Consider the following 18,773-nt stretch of genomic DNA (forward strand, 5'->3'; position numbering starts at 1 on the left):
GCCCCTATAGTTAAGGCACCTAGGTTTTGGAATTTTTAAGTAATTTGCCCAAATTCACGTAGCTAGTAAATGGAGCTTCATCTGAGAAAGGAGCGGGCATGTGTGTGGCAGGTCACGGAAGAGGATGGGTGGCATATAGTAGAGGGTCTTTAAAAATTAGCTGTTGTAATATAAAAGATAAGTACACACGACCTTTCGTTGACACATTTAAAAGATTCCTTCCTTCCCCTCCAAAAAATAGTTTTAAAATTGCACCCCTAATTTGAGGGGAAAACAATTCTATTAAAATGTTAATGTTACACATTTTTTAATTATTAGTGTAAATTAGGACTTTTATCAAAAAGCAGGGCCCTTAGTACACTTAATGTATTCGACTGCCATCTCTGTGTTATTACTGCCAATTACTTTAACTCTTTATACTATATATTTAAAGGCTAAAATGCCCACGCCCTAGTCCTGGGCAAGAGAGGCCGAGCTTTCCCCGCTACCACACGGTGGGCGCGCCGGGGCTGCCGCAGAGGCTCCTGGGAGTTGTAGTTCGGTCTGTTCTTGGTCTCCCTGACGCATTTCCTGTGCGTCCCTGTCAGCAGCCGTTGGCTCCGCCCAGGCCCGAGAGCCGCGCTCCGCATTCCGTGCAGGCTGCCTTCACCGGTCGCCAGTCATCGCGGTCACCCGAACTGCAGTGGGCTGTCCTCGTCGCCCCGAGGGGTGTCACGGAAGCGCCCAGGACGGGCTTCTGAAAGTCAGAGCAAGGACGAAGTCGATCTGGCCGCAGGTCCGTAGGTGGACGCGGCCAGTCTTCCCCAGTTCCCCGCCGCCCATTCAGGGATCCGAGGAGCCGATGCTCCAAACCCGTCGTTTCCAGGCAGCGGACGGTACGGACTAGTCCTGGCCTCCCTGCAGCCCGCCCGCGGGCGCGGCTGGGGCGGAAGCGGGGAGCCCAGCGGCTGCCGCTGTCGGCCTCCTCACGCGGGCGGGGCACGGACGGCGCGGGGATGGCCACCAGGGTCCGCACAGCTGCCACCTGGGTGAGTCGGGTTCCGTCTCCTTTGTGTAAAGCTGCCCCCGAAGCTGACGTGTGTACTTGCCAGCTCCTCCAGGGCGATGGAAATGTCGTCCCCTGCTGACGTGATTGTTGCAAAACCATCAAATTACTGAAGGTCACTGAAGTTAAAAATTACTCTCTTCATGGAAACTTCATTGAGGTATAAATTATATACCGTAAGATCTATCCGTGTAAAATATGTCATTATGCCGTGGCTGGCGTGGCTCAGTGGATTGAGTGGCAGCCCGGGAACCAAAGGGTTGCCGGTTTGAGTCCCAGTCAGGGCGCGTGCCTGGGTTGCGGGCAGGTCGCCCCCTGCGAGCGCGTGAGAGGCAACCACACGTTCTTGTCTGTCTCCTTCTCTTTCTCCTTCCCTTCCTTCTAAAAATAAATAAAATCTTTATATCATATAGTCGTTAATATAGCAGCACCCCCCACTGTGCGTACATCGCTTTCCACTTAAAGGAGGCACGTTATGGCTTCCCGCGGCGTATTGGAATTAACCGCCTCACTCCGGCAGTGCTTCGCGCCGTTCTGAAGTGAAGCACGGGCTAATGCAGTGCAGCGGCTGTGACGCCACTGCAGCCCACAGTGCGCACATCCTGGCGAAGGGGTCCTTCGTGTCCTGGGTGGGACAGAGTGGAAAAACGCAGGATTTTGTCACGCTACTTAGAATGCTTTACAACTTAAAACTCGTAAATTGTTTGCTTTGTGGAATTTTGCATTTAATGCGTTTGGACCGCCGTTGACCATGGAAAGTGAAACAGCAGATAAGGGGCGATTACTGCCCTCATGGAGTTGTGCAAATATCACCACCATCTGATGCCAGAACCTTGTCGCTGCTGAGAGAAACCCTGTCCCCAACCATGAATCTACTGTGTGTTCTCGTGAATTTACCTATTTTGGACATTTTCCTGTAAATTGAATCATACCATACGTGGCCTTCTGTATCTGGCTTCTTTCATTTAGCGTGTTTTCGAGGTCGCTCTGTGTTGCGCTCAACCCATTGTTCTCAGTCACGACGCTGCTGACCGGGGCTGCAGGGCACAGTCTTCCGGTCCGTACCCACAGACGTGCCCTCGCCCGGATCTAATGTTGTGGCTGCACCGGCCTTTGTGGTTCTTACTGTGGTTGTAAGAAACACGTCAGCAACAGCCGTCAGGGAACTTTGAGAAAACAAGGATTGTTACTCCCAGGTCCTGGAAGGTACATGACACACCTGAGGGCCACATAGTAAGGTCAGGGTGGAGAGGGCAAGCACACACAGGCCTGGGGTTCTGCCTTGGTTGGGGTGGAAAGGTGGGGGTACCTTTGGTACAGGTTCGCACTTTTTTGGTGAATTTAAAATTTAAGGCTTGGAATTAAAGCACAGGAAGGGAAAAGCATGGTCACTCATGTCATCTGTTACCTGCATAAACCAGGGCTTTTGTAAGGGGAAGTTCCTGGGTGAGGCTTCCTGGCTCTTGGTGTCATTTGTGTAGTTGACTGTGTGCATCTCAGAAGGATGTCTTTGAAGTGGACGCCTCAGCAATCAAAAGCTTAATGTCAAAGACTTACAGGATAAAAAGCTAATTGAGAGACACTTAAACCACAAAAGTTAGCATTTATCAGTACTTTATTATCGCTTAATAACACTCCTGTGTGGAGATGGGACCCCATTTTGGCTGTCCATTCATTCATTAATGGATGTTTGGATTGTTTCCACTTTTTGGCTATTGTGAATAATGCTGTTACGAACATTTGTGTAGTGTTTGTATGAACAGACGCTTTTATTTCTCTTGGCCAGATACCTAGGACTGGAATTTCTGGGTGATATAGTAACTCTGTGTAACATTTTGAGGAACTGCCAAAGTGGTCCAAGGTGGCTGCTCCATTTTGCTTTCCCAACTGTAACATGTGACAGTTGTAACTCTCCTGCCCTATAGTGAACATAAAATGCTGTTTAAATATCAGTGCTACTACTGTATCATGGTACATTCAGACAGTCCTTGCTTTCATCCCTTCCACTCTATTTCTCTCTTCCAGAGGTAAGCACTTTTACAGTTTCTAGTTCTTTTCAGTGATTCTTTTAGAAATACAAGCAGGCACACACACACACTCCTGACCTGACTCATTGCAAAGCTTTGTCAGGAAGCCCATGTTTCTGCCTCAGGCCTTTTCCTAGAGCTCAGCGTGCCTTGTCTCGCGTGTGCATGTTGTATTTTGTTAAGAAAATTTTTGGAATAAGATAACTCTGGACACTCCCCTCTTTATATCCTCTCTGATTATTTCTTAGATCCTCTTCTTTTTTTTTTAATCCTCACATGAGGATATGTTTATTGATTTTAGAGAGAGAGGAAGGGACACACACACACACACACACACACACACACACTGATGTGAGAGAGAAACATCCATCAGTCGTCTCCCGTACATGCCCTGACCAGGGATGGAACCTGCAACCTGTTGGGGACCCAGCTGAGCCACCCGGCCAGGGCAGATCCTCCTGTTCTTGCATGCCCACAGCACTGTGAGGTCACTTTGTGACTCTATGGGGATATAGTTTTTAGCCGCCTGCAACTCTGAACTTGAGAAACGTTGCTCAGAGTCCACTCAAGGGAGGTACTCTCCTGTTGGGGATGAACATTCATTGGTGACTTCAGAGATTTGTAGTGTGTGGCTCATCAGAATTTTCCGTCATTTCCCACACTTCCTCTGCTGGGAGTTGGTCTCTGTGAGGAGACCTGTCACCTCGGTTTCGTTTGTTGTAGGTGTCTGGGCTTTTTCTGGCCTCTTGTTTTTATTGGGAGTTTGGGGGAGATTAAATAATGACACTGCTGCCCTGATCTCATCCTACTCCCAATGTTTTAACAACAAAAAGTAATGATCAGTGGGAGAGGCGAAGTGAATTTATTCATCAGCATCTGGATAGTGAGAGAAGGAACTCTTAACTGAAACAGACTGTTTCATTCAAAATCCATTGCTTGTGTACCCTTCCCCCCCAAAACAGTGTTTACTTCCGAGCAACTGGCATCTTGTTCTTAGTTAAGTGGCTGCCCAAGGTTGTCTGACTCTCAGGGTGGTGGTTGTGCTTGTGAGGTCCCGGGGCCCTCTCAGAACCCGAGGCGGTGGAGAGACTCTTCAGGTGCCAGATTTCCCACAGTGGCACTGACCACAGTCTGCAGACCGCCTGTCCTGGCCTCCTGCAAACATGTTCTCTGGCAAAAGAGGCCAAGATGGGGGCCCAGAGGATGTATGCTTGGTAAAGTGGTTTCCTCTTGAGTCTACAGGTCCCACCCCTTCAGGAACGAGACAGTTCAGGCAGTAGGATCAGAGAGCTCCGAGGTCAGGAACCCATTGTGGGTCAGAGGACGCCTTCCCCAGGAGGACCCCAGCGGAGGCAGAAGAGTCGGTGGACAGAGCAGGTCCCACACTGGCTGTTTACTTCCCAGGAACAGCTGCAAACCACCAAGTCCCAGGTGAGTTGCTTGTTTAATGATGCCAGATTCTTTATTAGTTTTATTCATTCATTTACTTGTGCAATTTTTTGTTGGGGGGAGGGATGTGATTCTTAGCTTAATGGGTCAAGCTAGTCACTCCCAGTTTGTGGCCTGCTTATCGTGATGGTTCCTGTAGTTTCCGTCTGCCTTTCTTTCTGTATTTCCTGGTCTCCCCATCCTCAGTTTCCATATCCTTTTCCACCTCCCCCAACATTAGCTTGTGTTTTATGGATATCCTTTGGTTTATGTGTTCATAAAATGAGTATTGTTGTTGCTGTGTATTTTTAGTTCCCACTCCCTCCTCCCGCAGCCCCTGGCAACCACCTTTCTCCATTCTCTGCCTGTGGTTCCCGCTACTCTGGACGCTGCCTGTCAGTGCACTCATTTGACAAAATGTCCATGAGGGTTATCCACGATGGAGTGTGTTGCATAATTTCCCTCGTCTAAAGGCTGCCTGGTTTTCCATTGTATGCACATATCACACTTACTCATCCCATTGATGAACACTGGGACTGCTTCCACATTTTGGCCGTCGTGAGTAATGCTGCTGTGAACATGGATGTGAGTGTCTCTGTAAGACCCTGCTTTCTGTGTCTTTCGGTGTAGACCCAGATTTTCCCCTGAACACTGCTTTTGTTGCATCCGATAAATTGTGGTATGTTGTGTCTGGTTTTCATTCAAGTCTAAGTATTTACTAATTTCTCTTTTCACTTCTTTGATCCATTGGTGGTTTAACTGTTGGAAGACACCATCACCCCATACCACTTCCCATAGTAGCTATTCTGTTCCATCTTCCCACCAATATGTTTCTATTTTTTATGTCTTCTTTAATTTCTTCCAGCAAGGTTTTCTACTTTTCATTCTGCAAGTCATTTTTACCTCCTCGGTTAATAAAATACTTAGAAATTTTATTTTTTCCTAAGTATTTTATTTTTTTAATAATATTATAAATGGAATTGTTTTCATAATTTGCTTTTCAGGTTGATAATTGTTAGTGTACAGAAATACCAGAGCCCTGGCTTTTGGCTCAGTGGACTGCGCACCGGCCTTCAACCCAAAAGCCCACAGGGTTGACTCCCAGTCAGAGCACATGCTTGGGTTGTGGGCCAGGTCCCCAGTTGGGGGAGTGTGAGAGGCAACCGATTGATGTTTCTCTCCCACTCCTTCTCCCTCCTTTTCCCTCTCTTTGAAATTTGAAAATAAAATTTAAAAGTATGGAAAAAAAAAGAATTTTATATTAAAAAAATACAATTGACTTTTGTGTGTCAACTTTGTATCCTGCTACTTTGCTGAATTTGTTCTGTTTTTTGTTTGTTCGTTTTGGTGGAATCTTTAAAGTTTTATACATATAGGAACATAGAATCTCTGAACAGAGATAATTTTACTTTATTTACAATTTGGTTACCTTCTCTATCTTCTCACTTCTCATTTCCCTGCCTGGAACTGCCAGCCCCATGGTGGATAGAAGTGGGAGAAGCAGGCATCCTTGCCCTGTTCCTGATCTTACAGGGGAAGTGTACAGTCCTTCACCATTGAGAACGATGTTCACCGTGGGCCTTTAGTATGTGGTTTCTATCATGTTGGGCACTTCTGTTTCTAGTGGTTCAGCGTTTTTATTGTTAAATGATGTTGAATTTTGTCACTTTTTAAATTTTTTTAAAGATTTATTTATTTTTAGAGAGGGGAAGGGAGGGAGAAAGACAAGGAGAGAAACATCCATGTGTGGTTGCTTCTCATGCGCTTCCGACTGGGCATCTGGCACGCAACCCAGGCATGTTCCCTGACTGGGAATCGAACCAGAGACCATTTGGTTCTCAGGCTGGCACTCAATGCACTGAGCCACACCAGCCAGGGCAAATTTTGCCATTTTTTTCTAAATTGAGGTCATTATTTTTTTTTCCAATTTGATCATAGTGTATAACTTTTAAAACATGCTGTTGAATTTGATTTGCTAGTATTTTATTGAGGGGTTTTTTTTAAAGGCAAAGATTAAAGATAGATTTTTTAAATTGATTTGAGAGAGAGGAAGAGAAACATCAGTTTGTTGTTCCAATTATTGATGCATTCATTGGTTGATTCTTGTATGTGCTTTGACTGGTGATTGAGCCCACAACCTTGGCATATCTGGACAATGCTCCAACCATCTGTGCTACCCACCCAGGGCCAAAACTTGGTGTAATATTTATCTTTTAAAATCTGTTGAGGCTTAATTTGTGGTCTAACATATTGTTTATCCTGGAAAATGCCCCATTTGCAATTGAGAAGAACAGGTATGCTGTTTTGGGGTAGAATGTTTTGTGTATGCATCTTTGGATCTAAAATGAGTCTCACCCTGGCTGGTGTGGCTCAGTGGCTTGAATGATGGCCTGTGAAACAAAGGGTTGCTGGTTCTATTCCCAGTCAGGGCACATGCCTGGGTTGCAGATCCAGTCCCCAGTGGGGCAGCGCATGAGAGGCAACCACACATTGATGTTTCTCTCCCTCTCTTTCTCCCTCCATTCCCCTCTGTCTAAAAATAAATAACATAAAATGAGTCTCTTGTACACAGCATATAGTTGAGAGAGAGAGAGAAACATTGATTTGTTGTTCCACTGATTTATGCTTTCAGTGGTTGATTCTTGTATGTGCCTTTAACGGAGTTTGAACCTGCAACCTTGGCGCTTTGGGACAATGCTCCAACCAACTGAGCCAGCTGGCCAGGGCCTACTCCCCTGAGTGTTAATGCATCTTCTCTAGCAGTGGTCACTTCTGTGGTACCCTTTCCCAGACTCTGCCTTCAGGCAGCATTGCTCTGCATCCCCTCTGTGCCCCTCATATGCTCTGTTATTTCATCCTCACCTTTTTGATGCCCAGTTGCATTTGTATGTATTTAACTCTGCTTTCCTCTCTGAGATGCTGAATGTTTCCTGGGAGCAGGACTATATCATCCTTTTTTATATCACCTGCACCTAGTTGAATACCTAGCAGCTACATTCAGTAACTACTACAAAACTAGGGTAACCAGAGCCGCCCGGGTATGCCTACAATTGTCCGTGTCTAGGAAAATCCTTTCCCTTTAGACAGACTGGGACAGTTGGTTACCCTGTCCATGTGGCTCCTAGGATAGCTTAAACATTTGAAGATACAGGCATAGCTTTATTGCAGTTCACACTTTTGTTCTTTGAAGATCCTGCCAGACCCTCTACGAACTAAAAGATTATGACTCACTGAAAGTTCAGATGCTGGTTATCATTTTTTAGGAGTAAAGTATTTTTTTAATTAAGGTATGTACATTGTTTTTTGGTTTTGACATAATGCTGTTGCACACTTAATAGACTTCAGTGTGGTGTAAACATAACCTTTATGTGCACTAGGAAACCACATTGTTCATGTGACCCTTCAGGGTGATACTTGTGTCATTGCAGTGGCCTGTGGGGTGTGCCTGTGTGTGTTTCCTGAGCAGCTCTTCGCCTGCTCTGCTGTGCCCGTGGTGTACTCTGTGTGTCCTTCTGTCTTGGCTTCTTCGACTCCCACTTGCATTTGTACGTGGTTGACTTTGCTTTCCTGTACATTGTCGGACACTTGTGGGCAGGCATTTGTTTCACCTGCTGTCTTAGCTGAACACCTGGTACCTGATATTCTTATATGTTGAACGAAAGGCTGACTAATACAGCACATATGGATGGGAAAATTTTCAATGAATTTTGCTTTTATCGCAAAGTAGAATGTAATTGATGGAAACCCTCAGAAGCAGTCTGCTGTTGCCCACAAACTCAGTCAGGTAATCTGTAACTGTATGGGGATATGCCATTTCAGGAGTCACTGTCATTCACGGATGTGTTTGTGCACTTTACCTGGGAAGAATGGCAGCTGCTGGACCCAGCTCAGAGACACCTGCACAGGAGCGTGATGCTGGAGAACTACAGCAACCTGGCATTCCTGGGTGAGTGCTGCTGACCTTGGGGGAGCCGCCTGGTTGCCAGGCTGCCTCCTGGCTGCTTTAAGCTGGGAGTTGGAGGTGGAGCTTTTGTAAAAGACTGAGTGATTATAGACTTCTGTGTAGAGTCCAGGTTCCCTTAGTCTCCCATTGCCATCAGAACATGCTCTTTGAATGGTGTTTGTTTAGCCAGAGTACAAAAGGGCAGCTTTATCATGTTGCCTCTTAACCAGATTGTCCCCATTTCTCCAGTATTCCTGAGCCCTAGGCAGCTTTGATCAAGGTTGTCTGTGATTTTCTGTTTGCAGGGTACCAGCACACCAAGCCTGATATCATCTTCCGGTTGGAACACGGAGAGCTGTGGATGATGCAGGCCCAAGTTGCCAGTCCAGGCCATTCAGGTGACTTAGATTTTTTTCCTTTTTATTTAGAATTGGTGTGAATTCTGAAATGATGTGCACCTCATGCTTATACTTCTTGTCTCACCTGTAAGCATTCTCTCTCGGTTACTTTCCTCTCTGGCTCTCTTAGTCTTCTTTTACTTTCCCATGCATCTTAGTGTGACTTTCGTATCCCTTCAACTTCCTTTCTGTTTTTTAAATACATTTTTATATCCCTTACACTTATGTTCCACAACGGCAGCCTCAATTTCCTTTCTTTTCCCTGAAACCACGCCTTCCATGTTTCTCCATGCTGATCATGGAGAATGTCCATGTAATGTCCTCACCGCCCTTGCCAGGTGCATTCCTGCATCGTTGATAGTGTCGGTTTTCCTGCCCAAAGCCTTCCCCCTCCCCCAGGCAGCACCCCACCACACCCCCTTCTGTGATGCACACTTGACGGGCTTCTGCTCGTGCTCCATTGGCTGCTCCTGCTGTTTCCTCTGAGCCCAAAGGAGTTTCTTTTTATATTTACCATTTGCGTCATATATTGTAAATTTTAAAAGATTTCTATTCTGAAGATTTAAACCCTTTTTTGTCTGTTGGGTGATTGATAGGCCATCCCTTTTTCATGCTGGGAGTGATTGGTCCACAGGGCATCTCGCCTGCCTGAGCCACTCCCTTGTCTCATTTTCACAAACTGGAACATCTCTTCCACTGCTTCGTAGCCACATCCTGCCTCCTCACCATCCTGATTGGTGCTTGTTTGTCCTGCCGCGCTCCTCGTTCTTCCTGGGCCCAGGGAGTCTTCGTCCGTTTTCATTTTTCATTTTGCCTATTCTGCCTTCTTTACCCATTATGCAAACCTTTTAAAGTCAAAATAATCTTTAATTATCATCACTTGCCTATGCCAATGTTCATTTCTGGTTTTCCTTTGTTTTCTCCAGTGCCCAGGAGTTTGGGGACATTTGTACTTCAGATTTGACTTATATTCAGGTCTGATCTCTGAACGTAAAACAATAACCTCATGAAATGGAATTTTCAAGGCAATTTTATGCTATACCAGGAGCATATTATCATTTATACCATGTTTCTATTTTTAGATAAAGCCTGTGAAATTGGTGATCATGTGGAATGTTATCAGGAAAATCAAGACAAGATGGGAAGTGTGTCAGATTGCTGTGAGTGTCCTGCATTTGGAGCACTATGTCTTCTTGCTACAGCTTGTATTCCTGCAAGACAAAAGCTTTATAAATGTGGCACATGTGGAAAGAGTTTGAAATATAATACAGACTTCAATAGTAATAATGTTGGAAAGAACCCTAATGGGTTTTATGCACAAAGGGAATCATTCCTCCATTGTAAACATGAACGAACTCTTTTTGGAGTAAAATACTGTGAAAGTAATGGATCTGGGAAAACTGTCAGGAAGCCACAACCCATGCGCCGACAAATCCGTATGGGAGGAAAGCCCTTCAGATGCAGTTACGGTGGGAATGTCTTCAGCAACAAGTCATGCCTTGTAGTGCATCAGCGAACTTATGCAGAGATGGAGACCTGCAAGTGTGATGGATGTGCCAGAGACATCAGCCCCAAGTGTCACTTCAGTGAACACCAGGGAAGTCACACAGGAGAGAGAGTATATGAATGCAGTGAATGTGGGAAAGTCTTCAGTAGGAAAGACCAGCTTGTTTCATTCCAGAGAACTCATTCAGGACAGAAACCCTGCAGGTGCAATGAATGTGGGAAAGCCTTCACGAGTCAGTCATACCTTGTTGTACACATGAGGACTCACACAGGCAAGAAACCTCATGAATGCCATGAATGTGGGAAATCCTTCAGTTTCAATTCACACCTCATTGTGCACCAGAGGATTCACACAGGGGAAAGTCCTTATGAATGCAGTGAGTGTGGGAGAGCCTTCAGTCGTAAATATCAGCTTATTTCACACCAGAGAACTCATGCAGGGGAGAAACCCTATGGTTGCAGTGAGTGTCAGAAAACTTTTGGTTTGAAGTCACAGCTCATTATACATCAAAGAACTCATACGGGAGAGAAACCCTATGAATGCAATGAATGTCAGAAAGCCTTTAGTACAAAGTCAAACCTTCTGGTACATCAGAGAACCCATACAGGGGAGAAACCTTATAGTTGCAGTGAGTGTGGGAAAGTCTTTACTTTCAAGTCACAGCTCATCATACATCAGGGATCACACACTGGGGTGAAACCCTATGGATGCAAGCAGTGTGAAAAAGCCTTTAGTTTGAAGTCACAGCTCATTGTCCACCAGAGAAGCCACACAGCTGTGAAACCCTACGGGTGCAGTGAGTGTGGGAAAGCCTTCACGAGTAAGTCATACCTCGTTATACACATGAGGACTCACACAGGCAAGAAACCACATGAATGCCATGAATGTGGGAAATCCTTCAGTTTCAATTCACACCTCATTGTGCACCAGAGGATTCACACAGGGGAAAGTCCTTATGAATGCAGTGAGTGTGGGAGAGCTTTTAATAGGAAAGATCATCTCACTTCACACCAGAGAACTCACGCAGGGGAGAAGCCATATAGGTGCAGCGAGTGTGGGAAAGCCTTTAGTAGCAAGTCCTACCTCATTGTACACATGAGATCTCATTCAGGAGATAAGCCACATAAATGTAACAAATGTGGGAAAGCTTTTATTTGGAAATCACTACTCATTGTGCACGAACGAACTCATGCAGGGGAAAACCCTTACAAATGCAGTCAATGTGAGAAATCCTTCTGTGGAAAACCACGGCTTATTGTGCATCAGAGAACACATGCAAGAGAGAAACCCTATGGATGCAGCGAGTGTGACAAGGCCTTCGTTAGGAAATCTCAGCTCATTGTACATCACAGAACTCATTCAGGCGAGAAACCCTATGGATGTAAAGAATGTGGAAAAGCTTTCTCGCAGAAGTCCGTTCTCAGCGCACATCAGAGGACTCACACAGGAGAGAAACCCTGGCAGTGCACTGGGTGTGGGAAAGCTTTTTGTTGGAAGTCACAGCTCCTTATGCATCAAAGAACTCATGCAGATGAGAAACCTATTGACAAGTTAAGTGTAAGAAACTTTCTCTCAAAAGTCAATTCGCAGGAAATAACCAGCAAATCCATATAGAAGAGAAACTCTATACATGAAGTCATTTTTTACACCAGGAATCTTATACTGAATAAAAGCCTTGTGAATGTACAGCATGTGGAAGGGTGGCCACAGAACACTTTTTATTTATTTTAGAAGAAAAGGAGAGAGAAACATTTGTTGTTCCAAATATTGATGTATTCATTGGTTGATCATCGTTTCCTGACCAGGGCTGACTCTGCCACATTGGCATAGTGGGACGATACTCTAACTGAGCTGCCTGGCCAAGACCCCAGAAAGGTGTTTTTTTAATCCATACTTTATTAATTAAACACTGGGATTTTAATGACAGAAAATGTCTACTCTGCATAGCAATATTCTTAACAAATGCAACTTTTTCCTAGGGTAAAATGACTTATTAAAAGTGTGTTTTAATAATAGAAACGACTTCTGTTATTCTCTTTGTGAGTGGACCTGGTGACACCTCTTTAGTGACGACGAACGTCACCGTGTGTGCATTTCTAACTGGGCAGGATGTCCTGATATGTGTGAAGACTCAGAACCCGTCACAGCACTTGCACTCACTGCACATACTCTGCCAAGGGGTGGGGTTTTTCACCAAGGTAGGCCGGTGTACTGGATGTGAAAATGTTAATGGACTCCTTAAGTACAGAAAAGCCAACAGGTCTTGTTTTCTGTTAATCACCTTTCAATTATTAATTAGTTCATTTTATATTGATTACCCAGTGTACCTTTAGCTATTGTCATTTTTTAAAATCCTCACCTGAGAGTATATTTATTGACTTTAGAGAGAGGAAGGGAAACATCAATGTGAGAGAGAAACACCAATCACTTTGCTCCTGTATGTGCCCTGACTGGGAATTGAACCCACAACCTAAGGATGTGCCCTGACCAGGAGCTGAACTGCAACCTTTTAGTGCACAGGACAATGCTCCAACCAAGCAATCTGTCCAGGGCACAATCGTCATTTTTAATTCTAGTTTACTTGTCTTTATTTTAGCTTTGTGGTATTTTTGTAATACATTTAAGTGATGCTGAAATATTTACATATAGTTGTAATGTAAGGGTGGTAAGAAAGCATTTTGCCAGCTGCTTACTTACAAAGTCTGTTTGCTTCACAACCTCACCAGTTCCATTATGTGAAGGAGCAGAATGAATGTGGAAAGAGTTGGTTCCCTGGCAATTGGATTGGCACTATCTTGGAGGAATATGAGGGTTCAAGACTGCAAGTGTTTCTGAAGCACCCACACTTTGTACTCTTCACTTGAGGGAATCTCTCCTGTTTCTTCCTTGAAGGAGATATTTAATAATTTCCAAGTGACTAATCTTTATTGTTTTCAGGTCATTATACAGGATATAATCTCAAAATACCTGGGATGAATGATGATTCACAGAAGGGAAGAGAAGGCTTGGATAAAGAAATAAGTCCAGATATTTGCTAAAGGATGTCCCCTAAATCTGGGAAATCTCATGAATATGTATTTTGTCATTGATGTACTATGAAGATACACACAGTACAAATAAGCACATAAGGGAAAATCTACGTACAGTTTACTACTCACCTCGGTCAATTGGATTTTAAAAGTTGCTGTGTTGTGTGATGCAAATCCACATGAAACCTCAAAGACTTACAATGCTGTGGGGGGAAAGGAAGGACAGTGCTGGATTTGGTTTTAATCTTAAATGCAGTGGTAAATTTAATCTTAAACTTACCAGATATTTGAAACTTAGAGGAAATTAATAGATGAACAAACAGTAAATCAACTTACATTAAAAATTGAATTTCTTTCCCAGCCAGGGTACATTCCTGGGTTGCAGGCCATAACCCCCAGCAACCGCACATGGATGTTTCTCTCTCTCTCTCTATCTCCCTCCCTTCCCTCTCTAAAAATAAATAAATAAAATATTTTTTAAAAATTGAATTTCTGGTGTGAAAATCTACCTAATCCCTTCAACCCAGCCCCAGAAGGCAAAAACATTCCAGAGACTTTTCTGTAACAGTTGATAGTTACAGAAAAGTTCAAGGAAAGGTGATTCCGATATTTTATAGTATTGCCCAGAAAACAAACATTGGGGGTTGGGGGATGAATTTTAAGTCATTTATGGACATAGATTTTAATGTCCTAAATAGAATCTTTAGCAAAATGCATGTAATCATGTATATTTTTTAAAAGCCTTGACATTGTTAAGTGCAGCAGACCACTGGTAGTGGGCCTGGTGTTCCTTCATTCCCAACAGAGGCACAGTATTTTTCCTAGGGCAATGTGGACCGCTGTAAAGCTACATCTCTCCGTTTTCTTTGCATTTAAGTGTAATTATGCTACTAAACCATGCACAAATGGGGATACAAGTTGCTGAGAGGGTCTAACGGAAAGGTTCTTCAGAAGGAAAACAAACAGCTGGGAGGCGTCTCCAAGTGTCCTCTCATCTTCCTCTTCCATATGCAGCATGTCATCGCTGGGTTTCAGGAGACCATGTTGGGGAGGAAGCCAACTGCAGGATGCCGTGGAAAGAGCGGTGTGGCTCTCTGCTAATGATGGAGCTACTAGAGTCGCCGTATACCACTACCATCTGGGCACGTTTCACACAGGAGAGAAGTAAAGGGCCTTGTTTCAGCACCTTTGCATGGGGGAAGACTTGGTTCTGTTATATGCAGCCAAATCTGATCCTTTTTCAGGGTGTTTGGAAGACAATAGTACAAAATTATTTCATAAAAACCACACTGCCAGGTAAAGAAAAGCCCTATATTATCAATATGTGTAGATAATTAAATTAGGACTAGAAATGAACCCCTTTAACTCCTTCAAGGAGTGTGTTCATAAAAATGACTAATGTCATGCATAGTGGTAAAACAATGGACATGTACCTTCAAGAAAATCACAAGGGTGTTCATTTTATTGAACAGTGTAATGGGGGTTGTAGCTAAGGTGTGAAAACAGGTTGTAAGGAATCTGAGGTTGGTTCAGAAACAAAAAAAAAATTCCAATTTTATACCTAGCGATTGTGTTCTAGTTAAATAAGCTGGGTAAGCTACAAAACCAAGAAACCAAAGAAACCCAAATCAACAAATCACTAGAAAGTAAGAGACATTATATATAAGAAAAATGTTGCACCCTTTGCAACGGTATGGGTGGACCTGGAGGACATTGTCCTAAGTGAAGTAAGCCAGTCAGAGAAAGACAAACCCCTTATGATTTCACTCATGTGTGGAATCTAATGAAAAAACTGAACTAAGCAACTCGGGACTTCCGGCCAAGATGGAGGTGTAGGTAGACACACTGCCTCCTCACACAACCAAGAGAAGGACAACAAAAATTTAGAAACAAAAAACAACAACCAGAACTGACAGAAAATTGAACTGTACGGAAGTCTGACAACCAAGGAGTTAGACACATTCATCCAGTCCCGTCGGAGGGGCAGAGTCGGGTGCCAGGTGCAGAGAGGTCGCAGCAAAGGCTTGCGGACCTCTGCACACAAGGCAGCAGCTGACAGACCCCAGGCGCAGGTTGGCAGCAGGCAGACCCAGCAGGGCTCGCAGAGCAGCTGGTGGACTGGGTGGTCCCACATTCTTGCGCAGACAAACCAGGTGAAGTTGGGGAATGAGACAGACCTCGAAGCCCAGGGCCCCAGCTTGGGGAAATAAATCCTCAAAACACCAATTAAAACACCTGTGGGGGTGAGGTGTCAGGAGAGACTTCCAGCCTCACAGGAGAGTTTGTTGGGGAGACCCACAGGGCCCTAGAACATACAGAAGCCCACCTACGTGGGAATCAGCACGAGAAAGGCCCAGTTAGCTTGGGGGAAACAGTGGGAGGACCGAAATCCAAGAGAGAGAGCAAGCGCCATTGTTCCCTCTCGGACCCGCCCCCACATACAGTGTCACAACCCAGTGACTGGGTTGCCCCGCCCTGGTGAACACCTAAGGCTCCGCCCCTCATACATAACAGGCACAACCAGACCAAAGGGGGAGGAGAAGATGACTCAAAAGGAAGAACAGATCAAAGCCTTAGAGCAAATAAATACTTTCAAGCAACGAAGAGATAGCCAAACTATCAGATGCACAGTTCAAAGCACTGGTGATCAGGATGCTCACAGAATTGGTTGATTTTGGTCACAGATTGGATGAAAAAATGAAGGCTATGCTAAGTGAAATGAAGGAAAATGCACGATAGTGATGGGAAGAAAATGGGACTCAAAGCAATGGAGTGGACCAGAGGGAAGAAAGAAACAACCAAACAGAAAAGAATGAAGAAATAAGAATTAAAAAAAAAATAGGAAAGGCTTAGGAACCTCCAGAAAGGCTTAGGAAACATCCTAACATCCAAATTATAAGGATGCCAGAACCCATCAGACTGTCAGCTGATTTCTCAAAAGAGACCTTGCAGGTAAGAAAGGACTGGAAAAAAGTATTCCAAGTCATGAAAGGCAAGGACCTACATCCAAGATTGCTCTATGCAGCAAAGCTTTCATTTAGAATGGAAGGACAGATCAAGTGCTTCTCAGATAAGGTCAAGTTGAAGGAGTTCATCATCACCAAGTCCTTATTATATGAAATGTTAAAGGGACTTACTTAAGAAAAAGAAAAAAAATGCTTATAGTAAAATGACAGCAAACTCACAATTATTAACAATCACACCTAAAGCAAAACCAAAAATAAACTAAGCAAACAACTAGAACAGGAACAGAACCACAGAAATGGAGGTCACATGGAGGGTTAGCAACAGGGGAGTGGGAGGAGAGAGGGGGAAAAGGTACGGAGAATAAGTAGCATAGACGGTAGGCAGAAAATAGACAGGGGAGGGCAAGTATAGTATGTGAAATGGAGAAGCTAAAGAAGTTATGACACATGGACATGAACTGAAGGGGGAGAATGTGGGTGGGAGGGGGTGTGCAGGGTGGAGGGGAATGAAGGGGGAAATGGGACAACTGTAATAGCATAATCAATAAAGTGTATATTATAAAAAACTGAACTAAAGCAAAACTGAGACAGCAAGGTCACAGTGAAGGGCTGGGGAGGCCGGTGGGTGGAGGCAGTGAGCAAAAAGGAGAAAGGACTCACACGTGGACAACGGTGGTGATTGCAGGGGGTGGGGTATGAGGGGACTAAGTGGTAATGGAAAAAATACAGTAAAACAGTAAAGTGAAGGCATCAAAAATTCATAAATTAGGCTGTCAGAAAAAAAAATGTTGCTGCTCTCATTCTTGGCGCAACTGCAGCAAGAGAGGTCCTGCAGAGTGAAGGGAAACCACACACACCACAGTTGCCCCTGGACGGGCATGATGGTCCCGACTCCCTGGCAACCCCACCACGGGAGTGTCCAGCCAACTCTTTCCCATGGCGCATCATGGGGCCCTTACAGATAGTACGACAAGTGCAATGTTGCCAGAGAAGGCTGAGAAAGGATTGTGCTGAGGTGCCCAGGCCCTCTCCTAAGTGCAAGGCAGATACTATGTGAAGACTGCAACAATTGAAAGAAACCCCTGAAGAGTCTACTTTCAGGCGGAAGGTCGGGTAAAGAACTCCCCTGCCGCCCTCCCATGTGAATGAAAACCGCCTCAAGGCACTCAGGACTTTGTACAAGATATGGCAGAAGGGTCAGGAGAGCTGACAGGGTCTCTAAGGCATTGTAGGCCTTCGGGGGGCTGAGGGGTCAGAGGTCAGAAGAACTGGAAAGCAAGGGGACCTCCGCATCCCAGAAAGTGCGCAGGCTGTGAGGCCAGCAGGTATTTCACACTGCTGAAGCTGGTAGCCTGGCTTTGAGCACAAGCTGATCTCAGACATTCCCATGTTCTGATCCCAGGTGCTCCTGAGGGAAACTTCCTGGTCCTGCCCTCAAAATATTTGAAAGAAGGTGTGGTCTAAATCCAGCCGAAAACTGCAACGAAGCCCAGGCCAGCTTAAATACAGCTGGGACTGAATCGGTCTCACCCAGTCTAACAGCTGACGTGAGAAAATATGCACCCTTTAATAGAAATAAATACAGACCCAGGGCAAAGAAATAAATCAAGAATAAAGAGATTATATACAATTATGAAGGCTTCATTTCACCAAAGAAATCCTAAGTGTGTGTGCATGAAACTGAAGCTTCAAAATCATGCAAAAACTGAGCCGAAAAGAATATACTCTTATCATTTTAGTTGGACACGTTTACTTCTCAGTATCTGGGAGACCAAATCTCAGCAAGGCCATAGATGAACTGAGTAATGCCATCCACAAAGTGGAACTAAGGCATTTGTAGAATATTCAACTGCAGGTTACACATTTGTTTTTGTTATGAATCAAATTGACATCTCTCTCCCACTCTAAAAATAAATTTAAAAATTTTACAAAGATAAAAGTCATGTAATAGGCAAAAACATTAAACAATTTAGATGATATGGACAGTCTTCTGGAAAAACAAAACCTAAAACTAAGAACAAAAAAAAATTGAAAAACTGAATCCAAATTTAAAAACCTTTCCATAACAAAAGTCTGAAGCCTGGATGACTTCACTAGTGAATTCTTCCTGACAGTTAAAGAAGAAATAATTCCAATCCTGTAAAAATTTCAGAAAATAGGAAAAGCAAAACAATCCTTCCCAATAGTTTTAAAGAGACCAGCATAACTGTGGTGACAAAATGAGATAAACAGTTGAAAAAAAAACACCCCAAAATGTAGACATATCTCTTTCATGAACATAGATGCAAAAATTCTAAACAAAAATTAGCAGCCTGAATCTAATGATACGTAAAAATTGTATCATGATCATGTATGGTTTATTCTATCCAAATATGATTTAATTGAAAAAAAAAACTATTCCACCACAATTTCAAAATAAAAGAGAAAAAC

General features: G+C 44.1%; 1 protein-coding gene across 5 annotated transcripts; it reads left to right on the forward strand.

Moving 5' to 3' along the window:
* The first annotated feature begins 490 nt into the window (after window positions 1–490).
* On the forward strand, window positions 491–12,761 carry LOC123823360 (zinc finger protein 268-like). 5 transcript variants are annotated; one of them, XM_045846010.1, is made up of 5 exons: window positions 491–1,205; window positions 4,308–4,503; window positions 8,320–8,446; window positions 8,749–8,841; window positions 9,924–12,761. In XM_045846010.1, the coding sequence occupies exons 1-5, from the start codon at window positions 1,189–1,191 to the stop codon at window positions 11,960–11,962; spliced, it is 2,472 nt and encodes an 823-aa protein (XP_045701966.1). In that variant the 5' UTR covers window positions 491–1,188; the 3' UTR covers window positions 11,963–12,761. The 5 variants fall into 5 exon arrangements, with proteins under 5 accessions (XP_045701966.1, XP_045701958.1, XP_045701985.1 ...); XM_045846002.1 differs by having other exon boundaries at window positions 492–1,028; window positions 4,315–4,503; XM_045846029.1 differs by having other exon boundaries at window positions 493–1,205; window positions 4,315–4,503.
* The last annotated feature ends 6,012 nt before the right edge of the window (window positions 12,762–18,773 follow it).

This window comes from Phyllostomus hastatus, unplaced genomic scaffold, assembly GCF_019186645.2.
Source record: "Phyllostomus hastatus isolate PE091 unplaced genomic scaffold, TTU_PhHast_1.1 phas_contig_1162, whole genome shotgun sequence".
NCBI classification, from domain to species: Eukaryota; Metazoa; Chordata; class Mammalia; order Chiroptera; family Phyllostomidae; genus Phyllostomus; species Phyllostomus hastatus.